Below are 18,803 nucleotides of genomic sequence, written 5' to 3' on the forward strand. Positions count from 1 at the left end.
AAGGAAACATTGGGAGGAAGAAATCTGGCTGTCTGTAAGGAAGAACTATGTGTCTACATTGGTAAAATAATTAAAATTTTGTTTGCAAAAAATAGTAAAGTATATAATTTATTATATATCAGGGAAGGAGAAGGATACCATGAGTGGAATAAAAATGTTTGGTATCTTTTCCATATTATGAAGGGAAGTGCAATAAATAGCAAGTTAAACCAGAGGAAAAGAAACAACATAAAATTATTAAATATGAGAGCTATTAAAGACATGAATAAAATTAGCAAACAGTAATTGACACTTCATTGTTGCCTTCTTGTTAATGTCAACAAGTTTTCATCCTCTTGTTCACTGTGCCTCCTGAATATGTCTTCTATTTTTTTCTCTGGCCTGCTATAGAATACATCTCTTTTATCCTGTATTGCTGTAATTGTCCCCTGCTTAGTCGCCAAACCATAGTCTTGTAAACATTTAACCTCCATTTTCATGCCAGACTCATTATGAATAATCTAGGCATACTACTAAAAATTTCAATTTGTTTTTACTTTCACCACATTTCAGGATCAAATCCAAATGAAATCCAGAAAAATGTGCATGTCAAATATACTGCAGGTGCTGGGGTTGTTATGTAGTTGTCTGATTTGAAGTTAAGCAAAACTGGAATTAAGTATGCATATGCACTTACTGATTTTTAATGGGAATAATAGACCTTGTTCAAGGTTAACTGCAAACATGACTACACACATTGATGCGTATAATGGAATATATGTTGAACTGGAAAATGTATAAGAAAGGGGAGAAGGTGGCAAGGCAGGAGGAACAGAGGGAGGGAAGGAAGGAAGGAAGGAAGGGAAAAAGGTAGAAAGGGAGGGAAGGAGGGGGAAAGAAGAAAAAAGAAAAGGAAAAGAAAAAAGAAAGTGTTTGTGAAACCTAAATCTCTCTGAAGAAGAATTAATCTCAAGGGTGGGAATGAGCTCCATTGCCTGGGCTTATCCACAGAGCTCCTGGTTGTAAAGAATGCGTGGACCAAAAGGACCTAAATATGTAGACCCCTGCTGTGGGAATCTTCCATATGCACAGATCTCCAAGGTGGTAGAGCAATTCTCTAATTACCTTAAAGGTGAAGTTTGAGTAACAGATGTTTTCAGTGAAGTCAGAAAAGCTGCAGGCAATGAAAGGCAAAGCAGCTTGGACTGACAGTGGGATCATCATGAAGAGGAGAAAGGCATGGTTGGTTGGAGTAGAGTAAGTGTGAAGATGTAAGCAGCAAAATGTGCGTAATGTTTCTGGCAGAGTGGTAGTTATCTCAGTAGAGCCGGCATGAAAGTTTGGTGCTGCAATTCCAGACCTGAAGAATGTGAAATAATGAAATGATCACAGTGCCAGGGAAAGTAGAATATGAGTAGCACTGAGGATTTTGGGGAACCCAGGTATGCTAGAGATTGACAGATAATTGAAGGGGACAGAAGATTTAAAGTAAGCAGAACAAATTTCACTTCACTTCCACTTCAGATCCAAATGTTAATCTGATAGGCTGATGTCTCTCTGTCTCGCCTTTTACTCTCATTCATGTTTTAAACTTTAGTTGTAGTGATTTCAGTTTATCATAGTCTTCAGTTTAATGGCACATTAACATTAATTCACATAGGTTTCTTACATTTTTTATACTCGTTTTGTTTTTTTGTTTTTTTTTAATTCTCCTTCTGCAGTTCCGAGCCCCTGGATTTTACTCCTAGGATTTGAATACTTGGTGAATTTTGGTGTATCTTACAAATCTCTTTCTCGGCTCTTTATTATCATCTTTTGCCATTCTCATCATTTGCTTTGAACTCTAGTCTTTTAGAACAGCTTGCAGTTGCCTGAGAACAGCATGTTTCTTTTCATTTCAATAGCATAATATAAAATCTATACTCTGTAGAAAAAATAATCAAATTAGTTATATAATGTAAATTCTTCCTTATACAATAGAATCAAATTCATGAATATGGTCCCATTTGATAACCACAGCATCTACAAAAGAATGGACAATTCAGAAAGGAATTATCTTCTTATTTATAGTGGCCTTGGATTCTTGGCAGTATGGGTGGCATGTTGCAGCCTGTCAAGGTGGAAGTTTTCACCAGGGATTGCGGTAGATGGAGCTGTTGGGAGACCCAATGTACTTTTTTTCTAGGATGTGGCGATCTAGACATACCACAAGTCATGTGTCCTACAGCAGGAAGCCCCTGAGTCTCTTATATACTAAATATACACAAAGCCAGCAGGGTGCCAAAATATTGTATCACACAGTGTGATTCTAGACATGCGGGCCCTCTCAAGGCTGTGGGAATACTGCTTATCTTAGTTCCCCAGACTGTGGGCGAGGGAGCCAGACTGACTCCGTTTACCCTACAGGTGGGAATATGATAGACTAGAATTGATCACCGCTAAGATCAGGTGATGTCTGCTTCCTATAGATACTTCATTTGTAATATCATGAGGTAAATGTGGATATAAATTTATGTTTATTATATCTTATATCTTCCGGAAAAATTCCTAGAAGAAAAATTTGTGTCAATGGATACAACATTGTTTTTAGTTTCAAATACAAGTTTGGTCGTGACTATTTTTGTTGTAGTTTTTGAGAATTTCACATCAAAATTCTAATGATTCTTATAAGTAATAAGTAAGTAGCATAAATTATCCTAGCTTAATACTTATACAGAATGAAAATCATTTCTTTCATAGAAATTTGAAATCTTCATGCATGTAAATAATTGAGCCAAGCATGGTTTAGAGTTATTTTTCCATCAAATTTTTTTATTCAGCTATTTTTATTTTAATTTAATTTTGGCAATTTATATTTTGACATAAACTTTTTAGCATAATTATACATTGGAATATCTAATATTATCAGCTTCTCAATTTCCTCGTATTCCTGTTGGCATTTTTATGTTTGTATATCTGTGTTCTCTTTCTTAATTTTTTAAAATTATGATTCCAGAAGACTATCTACCTCATGCTCTCTGTAAAAATGAATGTGGCCTTCTTAATTGTAGCACCTTTCTCTTAATATGAATTGTAGTCAATGTAATATTGTATTAAGTATTCATTCAAAATGTAAGTATTGGGCACTGCATATGTGCTGGAAAAGAAAATCTTTCTTTTTTAAAAAAGATCACTTACATTTAATATTTACAACTATAGTAATGTAATCAGTAGCATATTAGATTAATATAGCTTATTTTATTAAATTTGAAATATGAATTAAGAAAGAGTAGGAAAACCAAAATAAAAGGTATAAATTTTTTTAAATATTTTATTTATTTATTTTTAGAGACAGGGGAAGGGAAGGAGAAAGAGTGTGAGAGAAACATCAGTGTGTGGTTGCCTCTCATATGTCCCCTACTAGGGACCTGGCTTGCAACCCAGGCATGTGCCCTGACTGGGTATCGAACCGGCAACCCTTTGCTTTACAGGCCCATGCTCAGTCCACTGAGCTACATCAGCCAGGGTGGTATAGAATTTTTTAATCCTCAAAATTTAATTATAGAGCTTCTTAGATTCTGATATTTATGCAGACAAGTTCTCATAAAATATATCTTTACCCTTATCAATTTTAAAATAGTCTAATTAACTATTTTAAATTAAAATTAATTAATTAATTAATAAAAACTAAAGACAAAAATAAATAAATGTTAGTTTTCATACTTTCTCCCACTTTCTGTTATATTTTCTCAAATATAAATTGTACACCATGTTTTGATGTTTGGAAGGTGCTAAGCTGATAATTCTGACTTTATTGCTTACATTGAATAAATTATTTTAATCTACTGTTATTTTAAATAATTCTTTCTTAACTCATCTGACTCCATTCAAAATTTTGTTAGCCACTAAATCACCCCTTTTTAAGTATTATTTTATTATATTATTGTCTATATTGTATTTTATAAAAATCACATCTGTATAACTCATTGGGTCAAATATTGATGTTATTTAAAATGTTTCTCTTTCTCTAGGTATTTTTCCCACATAAATGTCTCAGTTTTACTATTGTAAATGAAAATTACAAAGGAAAAATTTTGTAATAGAACTTCTTAAAGGATCCATGTTGTTCTATAATTTGCTTTTTTTCCCCCCTTTGTTTTTGTTTTTCTGGTTTAAATTCTTCAGTGGCAAGAATTCTATTTAAGCCTTCTCTTTACCTCACTGCAGTTGAATTGATAGGATGCCATTTGTCTTATGGATGTATTTCAGGAGCTTATTTTAGATTTCTTTTTTTTTTTTTAATTTATTTAGTTATTTTTCAAGTACAGTTTTTTGTCTATTTTTCCCATCCCAGCCTCCCCTGCCCCTTGCTCCCCACCTCCCTTCCATTTCCTCCCCCCCCTTAGTTCTCGTCCCTGTGTCCTTCCTATTTGTTCCTCCAAATCCCTCCCCCCTTTTTCCCCTTAACTTCCCTTCCTTCTCCCCCTCTTGTCACTATCCCCTTGTTCTCTATTTCAGTGTCTTTGTTTTTTGGGGTTTTTTTTTCTGCTTACTTGTTTGTTTTGTTGTTTAGCTTCCTGTTAAAGGTGAGATCATATGGTATTTGTCTTTCAGCACCTGGCCTATTTCACTCAGCATAATGCTTTCCAGTTCCATCCATGTTGTTGCAAAGGGTAGTAGCTCCTTCTTTCTCTCTGCAGCATAGAATTCCATTGTGTATATTTTAGATTTCAAGCTATGAGTAGGACTGGATGCCTGGAGGGTTGATAGCCTATGACTCAACAGGAAGATTTTGTAACTATAGTTTCCTCCATAGTTTAAACTTTGGGTTAAACCTTCCTGGGCCAGGTGTCACAGATGGTGTTTTGGGGCTTCCTCCTTAGTGTGTAGAGAAAATGCTAATACTTTGGCCCAAGTTTTTATGACCAGAAAACTATGCTCCGTTTAGAAACATCCTTCTCAGAATTGTTGCTGCCTAATCTCATCCAATAACCTGTTGATCTGATGTCCTCAATGACTGAATATTAGCTGTTCATTTCATTCATAGCTCTGCCCTCCCCCATCTTTGGAAACTGGAATCCAGAATAATATAAACCCAAGTTCCATGCATGTCCTTAGTTAGTCTAGGCCAATTCGATTCATTCCTACTCAAAAGGAACACCGAGGTATGGGAACCACAACTCACCGGTGTTTGACATTCTAGTGCTTCCTTCTTCCCGCCATTCTTACCACAAGAAAGAAAGGATAGGAATGCACCTTTTATAAGAGAGTGGTGTTTGGAATGATTCCAGATCACTGGTTAGGCCCTCAGAATGGGACAAGTTAGGCAAACATATCTTAACAGGTTTCATCAATGGAGTATCTAGAGTACAATACATGTAAAGTCAGAATGTATTTAACTTTAATACCAGCTATAAAACTAGTGATGTGACCAAAGCAACTAACTTCTCAGAACATGTTTCTTCATTTATAAGATAGTGGTAATGATATATTTTACATGGTGTTTATAAGGATTGAATGAAACAATTAATAAATTGTGTAAACTTAATCTAGTGGCTGGCATATAATAGGTGTTGAAAACAATGAATGTTATTACTGATATAAATGAAGTAATGATTTAATTCTATAAGATGGAAGTTCAAAGTTGGGCCTTGAATATCAGGAAAGGTCATTTGCAAAAATGTTTTACTGATACTATTCAGTTGAACTATATTAAGATGACCTTTGTTTTTTTCTTTTTATAAAATTATCTCTTTGTTTTTATGAGACATTTAAAGTAAGAAATATATAGTATCATTAATTTTATTACTAAGTCAGCTTGTAACAATGTAGTCTTAACAAATATAAGTTTTGCTCCTTATTCTCTAGTGTTTACTTTAGAGCTCCCTTAGTTTGGACCTCCATTTGATTACTAAATGTGATTTAAAGTACCGGAATATTTTTTCACAAATTAATGAGAGTGAGGGCAAAAGAAGTCATGACAGTGGCATGTGTTCTTCAGCACCTTATTGACTGCAGCTAATGAACAGAAATCCAATTCGTTTCTGCTCTATCAGTCTAGGAACTCCTGGGACACTTGCCTGGGCCCCACTGCTTGTGGTGAGTCTCCACAGGCATCTTTCCAACTGGAGCCAGTGTTGTCGCTGGGCTGGCCATTGTGGTTCTTATGATTGGGAGAAGCACAGCAACGGCCACAAGGGAACTTGAAAATGGGAGGATTCTTACTCACGGGCCCTGGGAAATAAATAGCAGCTCCAAGGGTCAGGCAGCTAGGTACAGGGAGAGAGAAAGAGAGTGAGAGAGCGCAGACCTGGGGCTCTGCCTTTATTAGAGTTGAGGGTGATATACATAAGGTTTTGAAAGTTTACTCTTTTTTTCACACTTTATTTTATTTTTTAATATATTTTATTGATTATGTTATTACAGTTGTCCCATTTTCCCCCTTCATTCCTTTCTACCCTGCACACCCTCTTCCTCCCACATTCCCCCCCTTTAGTTCATGTCCATGTGTCTTAAGTTCTTTATTACTGAATTTAAAACATAAGGGCAGAATTAGGGAGTGGGAAGAAAATAGCAGAGTCATTCAAGTGATCTGTTATCCAGGCTGTCCAAGGCTTTCTAAAAGGGACACATCATGGGTAGGGGAGGCCTGGGTGCTTATCTCCCTGTATAGCTAGTAGTTCTCATAGACCTTTCTCTATGTGTTTTTGATCAAAATGGATGTCTTTGAAATGGATGCCTCAGTAATCAAAAGCCTAAAGTCAGGCACTTACATTACAATAAAAAAAAAAAACAACTTATGATCAGGAACATACACTACAAGAGGGATTTATTTAAAAAATGTAAAATTGACAATAAACAAAACTCCGCAGTAGGCCTAAACATGGCCATACTGTTGTGTTCCACTGTTACTCATCACACTGTCTAAAGTTCCAACGGGCCATCAGTTTCCGGTAGTGTGTCATCTGTAGCCAAGAGCTCCAATAAAGATTAAAAGTCTCATTCATCATCTTTTTCTTTATATTCAATAATGGTTTCCTTTATTTCAGAAGTTTCCTATAACCTATATTTTATTGTTACTATCCAGTTAGACCAAAGTTGATCTATGTTCTCAAAAGACAATATGAACACCATCAATGAAAACGTATTTCACTCTAATTCCCCTTAAATAGACAAATCTTTTCTCCCTTGCTAAGAGCACAAGTATGCACGGACAAAATTAATGGTTGAATATATCATGTAATAATATATGTTGAACGTAATTCAAACAAAGCATCATTATTTTTCGCAAATCGTTAATGGACCTTAGTTAAAATATTTAATTTGCAACTTCTCTTATTTACACTGATGTATTTACAGTTGTATGCCAAGATTTACTGGAAAGAACAGTGAGAAAGTAATTGACCACTGTAGACTGCTCAGCATCAACTGTCTGAATGAAGAATGGTGTTTCAATATAATTGGAAGATTCAGAGTAAGTAATTTAATACATGGCAAAGTAATTTAGCATGTCAGAACACAAGAGCTTCAGGCACTCTGTACTTTGAATGCTTATATCATTCTAAGCCAGAGAAATATATCCTTATATGGATATTATAAACATCCTGTATATGTAATTTAGTAATAGAGATCTTTAACTAATTAGAATTATGTTGAGAGAGTATTAATACATGTTCTAGGCAGTGTTATATTTCATAATATGAATATAGCTAATTGAGTACTGGTGATATATTTCTTTTTATGTAAGACCACAGTAACTATGCCTTAAGCTCTTAAACTAGATGGGGCATAAAATTAGTATGGTAGTTGTTAGTCAGAATATAAAAATATACTTTTTTAGCTGGATAGTTTTTAAAATAATCTGTCAAATATGGTGTGTGTACTACACACAGTCCAGCATGTCCGACAACTTAGAGATTCCATTTTTAGATATGTCTATTGGAGAAATTATCATTTATGATTATGACCTTATAATTTATGGTTATGACCTTATTTGACCTGCACATAAATCCCATTCCATTTTACAGAAAAATAAAATAATCACCGAGCTTTTGAAATATTTCCTCCAGCTTACACACATCAATAGCAATAAATAAGCCTAGATTTAAACTTGTTCTGTATGACCCCAGAATACATACTTTCAAAGTACTACACATATCTATTTGCAATAAAAAGTATATGCCACCATTTTTCCATTTAAATTTTATCTATCCTTAATATGAAATGTTCTAATTGAAATGTCTCTTATAACTTTGGTTTCAAATTATTTTATGTTATCTTGTTTATGTTTTTGTTTTTAGTTCTCTTCCATTTCAGGATGGTCTCTGAGTGTTTACCTTTGATTTTATTTTCAAGTTTTTATTCTTCTATCACACTTTTCCCCGGGAGATATCAACCACTGCCTCAACAATGTATGGACCCTATAACCCATTTGACTTTCCATTTTAAGGAGTATGGCTGGAGCTTTCATCACATTGCAGACTTTTTAAAAAATTATAATTTAAGTTTGCTAACTCCTGTGGATTAAATATTAGTGAAAAAGGACTGTTATCAGACTTCTCATTTGGTTATAATTTAGGGGATCATAATGATAATGTACATTAATAAATGTTTTAACTTATAATATTTCATCAAAAGTATGTTTTTCCTATTAATTCATCATCACAATTTACCTGTATTGAGTTATACATACAGTTTATATTAAAGTGTTTGCATATTTTAAAATATGTTTTTCAAATTATATGATGGTTGTACATGACAGAAATTATTATTCTTCATGATACTTAAGTAATGTAACATATTAAATAAAATAAAATGTTGTATAATGAATTTATTTTAACATGTAAATATAACATGAATTTATATAGGTTATAATATTTTTAGAATTCTATAACTAATATTTGCTTTTCTAAGTTGATATTTATATTATTAACTTTTGAATATGTCAACTGATTTCAAAGAGACTATTTGATGAGCTATAATATTTTAGGAGGTGGTGTAAACTACTCATTCTCCCATTTAGATAAATATATTTTACACTTAGAGAAAAACAAAATAGAGGGGGCATAAAACAAGCAAATAGTAATATGATGCACTTAAATCCAGCTATATCCAAGATCACAGTAAATATAAATTGATTACACATATAAGTTAAAAGACAGAGACTGTTAATGGCACATAAAGAAAGACTTAATCAAATATTTTTTTTTAAAAGAGATTCATTTTTGCCGTGACTGGTGTGCCTCAGTTGGTTGGGCATTGTCTGGCAAAATGAAGGGTGGCCAGTTCGATTCCCAGTCAGGGCGCCTGGGTTGCAGACTTGGTCCTTGATAGGAGCATGTAGGAGATGCAGCTGATTGATGTTTCTCTCTCACTTTCATGTTTCTCTGTCTCTCTTTTTCCCTTCCTTTTCCTCTCTCTATAAGTATATAAAATATTTTTTTAAAGATTTTATTTATTTATCTTTAGAGGGGAAGGGAAGGAGAGAGGGAGAGAAATATCAATGTATGGTTGCTTCTCATGTGGCCCCTGCTGGGAATTGGCCCCTGCTAGGAATTGGCCTGCAACCCAGGCATGTGCCCTAACTGGGAATTGAACCAAGATCCTTTGGTTCGCAGGCCTGTACTCAATCCACTGAGCTACACCTTCCAGGGCAAATATTTTTAAAAAATAGACTCACGTCATATAAGAAGATACAGATATAATGAAAGTAAAATCATGGGAAAGATATCACATAAAAATTAAGTGAAATGAACACCAGTGTAGCTTTATTAATAAGGAAGACTTCAACATAAGGAAATAACAAGGAGGAATAACTTTATTTCATAAACATAACGGGATCAACTGATAAGATGAAATGATACATTTAATAGCAGAACTGTACAATACATATAACACAAACTGACATCCATCACTATAATCATTCAGGGCTTTCTGATTTTTAATTGACATAACATGCCCTTAATATATTCACAATAACTTTATGGAAGCAGTAAAATATATGAATTTTGTGACCTGGGCACAAATTAATATACAAAGGAACAGAGAAGCAGAGCACCAGAGACAGTCATGGGGAAGAAGGGCTCCAGAAATCCCAGAGAAGCTCTGAGTTGAAGTCAGAGCTAACTTAACCCCAAGGTTAATCAGAGTTTGGTGGCCTTTGGGGCCTGTGTTTATACAGGTTAAAATGAAGCAAATCAACAATCTGACCGTTGTTTCCTCCTCTTAATAAGATTAGACTAAAATTATAATCAGAAGAATATTTTTAAATGTATGTTTAATTGAAATAATATGAAAATAAAACATGCTCTATAATGACTTTAAGGTTAAGAGTATACAGTAAATATAACAGGCTAGACAACATTAGCAGCTAAAAGAAAACCCTGAAGGTCAAAACCTTATTAATTCTAAGCCATGCTTTTCATTATGAGTTAAATTTCTCTATTTTCAATTCATTTTCTTTATAATAAAAGTGGCATAAGAATGGTGAACTTTCTCATTGAAATTGTGATGAGGAATTTCTAATCAACACTTTACAATGTCAATTGCATTCTCAACATTAATAATGTAAATGGTGCCCATGATAAAACAATTGTCAGCTCCCAAATGAGAGTCAGATTTCTAGTAACCAGCATGTAAGAATAAATCATTAAAGAAATTAAGAGCTCATGGCATAAAAAGGCAAAAGGTTCTTAGTGTCATTTCATATTTATAAAAATGAATAAATGACAGCCACTAAAATAAAGAACACAATTGATGTTATGCACATAATAAAGTAAAAAAGCAAATATTATGCATTTAAGAACTATTCACATCACCTCAGCAGGGATTCAAGATTTCTTTTCCTTAGAGTTTTAATGATTTACTAATATTTCGATTTTATTTTTAATGGATAATACACATAGTTGGAGCCACAATATATGGTTTGTGTCAATCCAAATATTTTATAAGTTCCTGATGTTATTATGACTTAGAATTGTTGACTGCTTCTCTTTATTATCATCAAAGAAAATGCAATGGGAGCTTTATATACAACTCTTTTGGTTCTCTTCCTTTTCAACTGGTTCAGGGACACAGATAAAGAATGAAGTTTTTGTTTTATCTCATCTTTTAAAGTCTTCATAGGGGAATCAGCAGGGAAAAAAACCTTGAAAATCCGTCTAGTTTAACTTTGCCATCTGTTTTATTTCTCTCTTCTATTTCCATCCTCTAGTTAATTTTTTAACAATTATTTTCAACAAGCGTGACTTATATGCAAACTCACGCTAAAAGAAGTAAGCTCAAATGAGTATTCCATATGAGTGAAATTTGCATTTGGGATAGGATTTAGAGTTTTATCTGAAACACCAGTAAATCTCAACAGAATCTCTCTGTTTCTGTCTCTTACACACACACACAATTTACATAATTAGACCTTCCAGGGGCTAGATAGACCAGGTAACCATCTAACCTCAGACTCGATTCAATTACATACCTTCTAGGTCACCCTAAAACAGCAACAGTGCGCTCTTGGACAGTCCTAGAGGAATCCTAGCATGCTCCTGCCTCATAGCCTTTGTCTTGAATATGTTGACATCTATTGCCATCCTGCTTTCCAGATAACAATATAAGTAGTTCTTCATGTATTTTTTATTGCCTATGAGACTATCTTATGCCAAAATTCAAGTTCTATGAAGGTAGATACATTTGTTTCTTTGTACAGTAATAACCTTTTAGAGAAGTCCACAAAATTCCAGCAATGACAAGTTATGCCAGATATAGTGGATGAGAACCTATTTGGAAGGATACTTCTATGTACAACAAGCACAGACTCCAAAAACTGACCACCAGGTGACCTCTCTCTTAGTAATGAGGTAGTTGGAGCTAGCTTAACATGGAATTTGGAGGAGGTGTGTTTGGTGAAAAGTACAAAGAATTATGCACAAATTACCCATCAGTAATGTGTTTTATGTAAAAAAAAAAAATACAAAAGTTAACAAACCAAAAAGGGGGATTGGATTAACTTAGTATGTTATGAACACAGAAAATACTAGTTTACACATATACACAAAATTTAAAAAAATATATACTACGATCTGCTACCAAAGCCTAAATTTAACAGAAAAGCAGAAACTATCTCCTATTGGTGCAAGAAATACTTTCTAAGCTCCCCCTTCTAATTGTACCCTCAACCAGAAAAACACACTGATATTTCCATTTTTTATCAATCCTCAGAAACACTTTCTTCAGGGTGAAGAAATGGCTGGGCAGTGCCATAGTCTGTGCTCAGTTACACAGACATCTCTGAAAAAAAAGAATTGTTCAAGTCAAGTATAAGATCACTGGAGCAACCAGGTGTGATTGCGCTTCCTAGCGGATCCTTAGCAATGTCCAGAGACATGTCTGGTTACAAATTAGGGTTGGTTTTGCAAGTGGCACCTAGTGGATATGAGGCTCAGTCTGCTTCTAAGTATTCTACAATAACACAACAGCCTCCAATGAAGAAATATCAATTCCAAAATATCTACATGCTGTGGTTAAGAAAACCTGCCTTAGAGGAAGGTAGGCCATGGAAGTTAGAAAATCACAAAACTTGTGCACAGAGAGAAACTGTGGGGGCAACTTTGCCCACAAAGTCCCCCCATCGACCACAGATGAAAGTGAAACTACCAAGACATGATCTGCTTGGGGAGGAGAGGTGGCCAGTCTCTCAGAGGAGAAAGGTCAGGAGCCCCTTCCTCAAGGGGCTTTTATTGGGTTGTGATACACAGGAATACAGGTGGCAAGGATCAAACAGTAGATAACATTTCAAAGAAATCTGAGGGCTTAATCTGAGTCAGTGTCTGTCAGGTAAGGGGGTTGCAGAAACTTTGGGAGACACTCATTTCCTGCTGGGACCCTTATCATATGAATAAAAGTACTCTTAGCAAACAAAGCAGGCTTCACAGGACATTAGGAATTCTTTCTTATGCCAATCACCCCTGATCCTGCTCTAACTGGCAAGGGGCTACACTGCCTCCCCCATCATAGGTTTTCAGGCTTAAGTGGTTAAGAGCCAGGAAGCACTTCTCCCAGAGGACATGGGGACTCGGGCTATGTCAGAATAGCCTGGGGGCGAGGGTCCATCACTCCCTCTTTGGGATAGGCTCCCAAGGGAGGAGCCACCCTTGTGAGCGTGTCTGGCTTAGGTTGCCCCTCCTCTGAAGGGTCGTACCTGTCATAGACTAACCGACCAAGCACTGGGGGCAGTGTATAAGCTGAAGCAGTGTTGCTACCAGAGACAAACTTTGTCTCCTTAGTGCCTCCCATTCTGGAGGTTGCTCACTGAGCCTTAGCCATGGGGGGGGGGGAGGTAGTTACAATTCCTGAAACCCGGCAAAGCAGTTCCCAACAAGAAACTATACTTTGTGAAAGTTTAAAGAATCTCAATTTTTTAAAAAAGAAAAGCTTCTGCCCTGGCTGGTGTAGCTCAGTGGATTGAGCGCGGGCCTGCGAACCAGACAATCGCGGTTCGATTCCCAGTCAGGGCACATGCCTGGGTTGCAGGCTGGTTCCCTGCAGGCCAATTCCCAGCAGGGGACACACAAGAGGCAACCATACATTGATGTTTCTCTCCCTCTCTCCTTCCCTTCCCTTCTAAAGATAAATAAATAAAATCTTAAAAAAAAAAAAAAAAAAGGAAAAGCTTGTCTCAAAGTAGACTCTAACATAAGGTGAACCCAAGGCTGAGAAGTCTTTGTTTGACTGGTACATGTGGTCTCAGAGTTATGTCCATGCAATTGATTAAGTCAAGTTGCTTTTACATTATTTTTCCTTCCTTTGTTGAGACCAGACTGTGTACATCCAATTCAGAAAAAGAGGTTTATGCTGCTAGGTCACAAGAACTCTGCTTCTCAATTCTTCTCTCTGAAATACTCACTTATATTAAAGGCACTTGGATTTGTTCTCCTTATTTATATTATTGGACATTGACATGAAAAGTTTGGAGAAGTTGTTTTAGGCAGCATGACCTAGTATAATAGTGAAAGAAAACTCTTTCCACTTCTTTTTAAAGAGAGGAGGAGGTAAGATTACAGATTTATTAAGCATAAAGTGGGTAAATTAAAAAGTCACTGAACTTCTAGAAATAGCTTCAGTGATGCCATATGATCAGGATCCACTTCAATAATCTCCTAGCCCATGTCTTACGGTCCTAGGTAGTTACTCCTCCGCTCCTGTCTGTTTTCCATGGACATATTTCTTAATGGTTTTCTGATTCTCCTTCGTTAAATGAATTATTTATACTGCTCTTGTTCAGGGTCTTGGTAGGAAAGCTGACTCTGCCTAAAAGTGTTTGGAAGAGAATAACATCTTCACACTAGAATATAAGTCTTTTTCATGTGTATTATGTTATATCTCAATTTTAGTGCTTAGATCTATTTTAATCATTTGAATCATTGTCATATTGTAAATCAGCAAACTAATGCATGTTTTGACTTAGAATAATTTTTTCAAAAAAACAAAAAATATTGCCTAGATTTCATGTCTAAGCAGTTCTTAAATGGTTTTATTATCCCACAATTATTACTCACAAAAAGTGGTAGGAACTTCTTTTAAAGTTAAACTTCCATAGTATTATCTGGGTCCTTCTGACTTTTCTTTCACAAACAGCAAGCAGTAATGAAGCAACAGATGTTCTCAAATTAAAGGCTTAATGGAAATTAAGGTTACTGCACAGTGTCCAATTTATGTCAGGGATTTCATATGCAAAAATTATATTCAACTGTAGTTCCATGTCCTAGAATCTAGGACAACAATAAAAACCCTCAGGGATTAGTGCTTATGTCAAAGTCACTTCCATATGCAATGCATAGAAATTAATGAGTATATAATAAGGAGTACTTTATAATTCCACATATTTTCTTTTGATTGATTGTAATAATTAGTACTAGTTATATAATAGAAAGATTTTAAGTGATGAATATGATTAGAAACTTTTTGCATATCTTCTATATTTAATTTAGAATAATAGTAACTTGATACTATTATTCATGTATGAGTAAGAATGGAGAGGATTTTCATTATGTTTAATTATTTATTTGCTTATTTTCAGCAGAATTTTTTGTATGACAGCAGAATATTTATATCAAGTAATAAAGTAAACATCTTAAGTATAAGAAGTGACAGCTTAATTTATCTAAATTAATGTAATCCCTGTGAATGGTTCAGATGCTCATATTTAAAAGAAACAAATATAAACACTTTAAATGCCTTAGGGAAACTAAAGGTGACAAATATCTTTATTAATAATGAAATTAAAGAGTGAATAGTATAAAAAGTGCCTTCAGAAGTTTTAAAAATTCAAAACTTTGACTCATAATTAAGGAGAAATTGCTGGTGAAGCTATAAAAATTGTTATTTATGTTAATGTCATTCATATTATGTTTTGGATCTTTGAGTTGTCATCCCCCCCCAGAAGCTCATTAATAAGAGTTCAAGCCACAATATCTCTTATAATACTAAGGCTGTAGACCTAAGAAGAGATGTCAAATGTAAATGTTAAATAAATTGAAGGCAAACTTTCACAAACCATTTCTGGCAATCTAGAGTATGGTTAACTGAATAATGGCACCACAGATATGCTCCTATCTTAATCCTCAGACCCTACTAATGTTATGTGGAAAAAGAGAATGGAGATATAATCAAAACAAGTTTCTTACCATGAGATTCTTTGCCTGGATTATTTAGATGGGTCTGAAGTAAGTACAAAGGTTATTGTAAGGGGGCTGTGGAAGGAGTCAGAGACAGAAAAGGGATGTGATTACAAAAGCAAAGATTGGGGTGATGTCCTTTCAAGATGCAGAAAGTGTCCACAAGTTAAGGAATACATGTAGAAGCTGAAAAAGGCAAAGAAAATCAATTCTTCTGAGAAGCTCCAGAAGCAACTAGCCCTCCTGAAATCTACTTTATCCCAGTAGGAGTGATTTCAGACTCCTGAATTCAAGAAACACATATACACGGAATGTTTTAAACTATAAGAATATGAGTAATTTATTACAGCAGCAAAAGAACACATCCACAGAGATTTCAGGAAATTTTATTTTTAACACAAAAATACATTTTCTGATTTAAGTGATTAGAGAAGCTCTCAAACTGAACACATAAATTCGATGGTAAAAATGGTGTTTGTTCCTCTTTAAAAGATATTCATAAAACACACTTAGTGGCCATTTCCAGTTGGAGTGTTAAGGCCATCTGTACTAATTGACACAGGAGCATTAGAACAGGTCAGAATAAAAGAAAAGCAGCAGGATGATTGCTCAGTTCTGTATCTAAGAAGGAATAGTCTCATCGTTCAATGGTTAAAATTCCCCATTGGCTTTACAATGGTGGGCATATTGTGGTGGGTCCATTTGTCACTTACTTAGGGAAGCAGCACCCATGTTTATAAAGTAAGATGTGGTCCTTTAACATTTTAGTCTCCTATTGATCACTCAGACAGGAATTGGTCCTGCTGATGCCATATCCTAAATGTATATATGACTTACTATTTATCATCCACACATGATATATTGGAGAAAAGAAGCGTTACCAGTTATTTGGTTGGTATAACAGGTATTGAACTAGATTTGGTTTAGACATCAGGCATAGTTAAACTGCTGTCCTTTCCAAAATGCATATCCAATTTTATTAATTTTCAATGTCCTTGATGTTATCTTTAACAATTTATAAGTGAATGTTTTTACCTGGTCCTCTAAGAGACCAGCTGAAGGCATTTATTAAAAACGAAGCAATGCACATTGCAAAGAGAGAACCACGTATAATTTATTATACAGCCAGCATCTTGATTACAGATGTACTCACAGGAATTAAAGAGTCCCATGGATTAACTAATTTTCCTTCTTCCTCATAACTGTTGGTGAAATCTTTTGTCAGGTACCTTTATGCAAAATGTTTCTATCCTTTGCTCTTAATCTCTAAGGTGTCTTTGCTTACTTATTTATACCATATCACTAGTTGTTCTCATTGAAAGTAAGTTTATTGAAAAACCTTGTGGAAACTGTACCCCAGACACAAATTGCTGAACAAGACAGACCAGGATCCTTTCTCATGCTTTGTAATAGTCACTCAAAGTTTAGGTTCAATAATAGTGTCCACTTATTACATGGAAGGATTGTTTCCTCAAATTGACACAAAGGGAAAGAAAGACAGACAGGAGGAAAACAAATATTTAAGCATATATTTCAGTATACTTAAATATATGCAAGTATATTTTCTGCCTCCTTTTTGTAGTTCTTCATGACATTTTTCTAGCTCAATCTGTGCTTGAGCTGAACGGTCTGGGGATTTAGGGATTTAGAGCCACAGGCAGATGGAGGGACGGCTCCTAGAGAAATGTAGGTCCAGAAAGAGAATAGAAGTGACAGATGTTATTGTTGTTTATTTATTTGTTTGCTTGTTTTGTTTTATTTTGTTTTTTGGTTGTTGCTATTGTATTTTGAATAGGATTATTATTAGCAGATTTGGGTCACTCCCTGATTATTCTTCCATCTGTTATGAGAGTTAATATGTCTTTTGCAAGCACTCTGTCTCAACTTTCATGCACTTGCTCCTGACAATATCTTGATGATTAGAACTTTTTACAGTGAGGTGCAAAGTTTAATTAGATCATTGTACCAAACAGCTTGCTATGCACTATCACTCAGTTAAATTTGTATATAAAGAAAATTAAAATGACACTTATTTATTGAACAGTAAATACAGAAATTAGGAAACAAATTAAATTTCAGTTTTTTTTAAATTAGGTGTCTCTCCTCTTATGCCACAAAGTTATAACTGGCCAAGACATATTTTTAATATGCATTCTATCTTTTTAATAATGATGGTAAGAGCTTGGTGGTGTTATCCAGAGTGAATGATCTGAATTTTAAAATGACCCTAATTGACTCTTAGAAGCATACCATCACCTAATTTCCTCATTAAACTCCTGACATAAAAGGTAGATATAAGAAAGACCTGAAGAAATCATAAAGTTACCTACAATCACCCCTGAGAAGAATATCACGGTGAATTTTAATATGTTTAATAAAAACCCAACATACTTCCTTTTATGATGGCCTAAAATTAAATCCTTAAGCTCATAGCTGACAATAAAGTGGGCTATTTTAGCTAATGACAAATTACCATATTTTAAAGTTTTATTCCTTTTGCATTTCAGTACTAATAACTTAGCAAATCTATAATTGTTTTCTACTTAATGACTAATAGAATTTGTATATTACTATTTTTAAATATTACTCATGTGAGAAAATTTTCTAGTTATTGCTTTAAATAATTTTTAAATTCAATTAAGAATAATTCAGAAAATTTACATTTAAGAGACTGCCTCAATATGCCTGCTATGACTTGAAACAAAATAAGTAAATTTAGTCTGAGGAAAATCATGTTACTTCAATGGTAATTTATTAAAAGATATAACCAACCATTGCAGAGATTTATATAGAAAAAATTAGAATTCATGTGACATTAATGAAATTACTTAAGAATTAGCTTCTAAAGGTTAAGAAAAATATTCAGGAGTTTATTTAGAAACAAAACAAGGTCTAAGTTTCTACATGTAAAAACTGAAATCAGTGTGGTAAAAGATTGATTATGCAAAAATGATACTGGAAAATCATATGACTTTTTTGGATAAAGATTTAGTTTAATGTATATTTTTAAAGATGAAAATGATATTTAATACAATATTTAATTTAAATATTTAGTTTAATGGCAAAATGCCAACTACAGATGAGTTGAAGTAATTTAAGAAAATGCTACAATAACTAAATTTGTATTAAAATTTAATAACTTATGCAAGTAAAAAAGGGTATTTAAGCCACTCTTAG

The 18,803-nt window shown here is 34.3% G+C and overlaps 1 protein-coding gene across 1 annotated transcript in view; it reads left to right on the plus strand.

Annotated features, from left to right (window-relative positions):
- LOC119045428 (protein eyes shut homolog) overlaps positions 1 to 18,803 on the plus strand; it is a 179,743-nt gene that overhangs the window by 119,044 nt on the left and 41,896 nt on the right. The window contains exon 5 of the mRNA XM_053665001.1: positions 7,318 to 7,432. Coding sequence (XP_053520976.1) covers positions 7,322 to 7,432 — 111 coding nt within the window. The 5' untranslated portion in view covers positions 7,318 to 7,321. The remainder of the gene's footprint in view (positions 1 to 7,317; positions 7,433 to 18,803) is intronic.

This window comes from Artibeus jamaicensis, unplaced genomic scaffold (genome assembly GCF_021234435.1).
Source record: "Artibeus jamaicensis isolate MK-2021 breed Jamaican fruit bat unplaced genomic scaffold, CSHL_Jam_final contig_388, whole genome shotgun sequence".
NCBI lineage: Eukaryota > Metazoa > Chordata > Mammalia > Chiroptera > Phyllostomidae > Artibeus > Artibeus jamaicensis.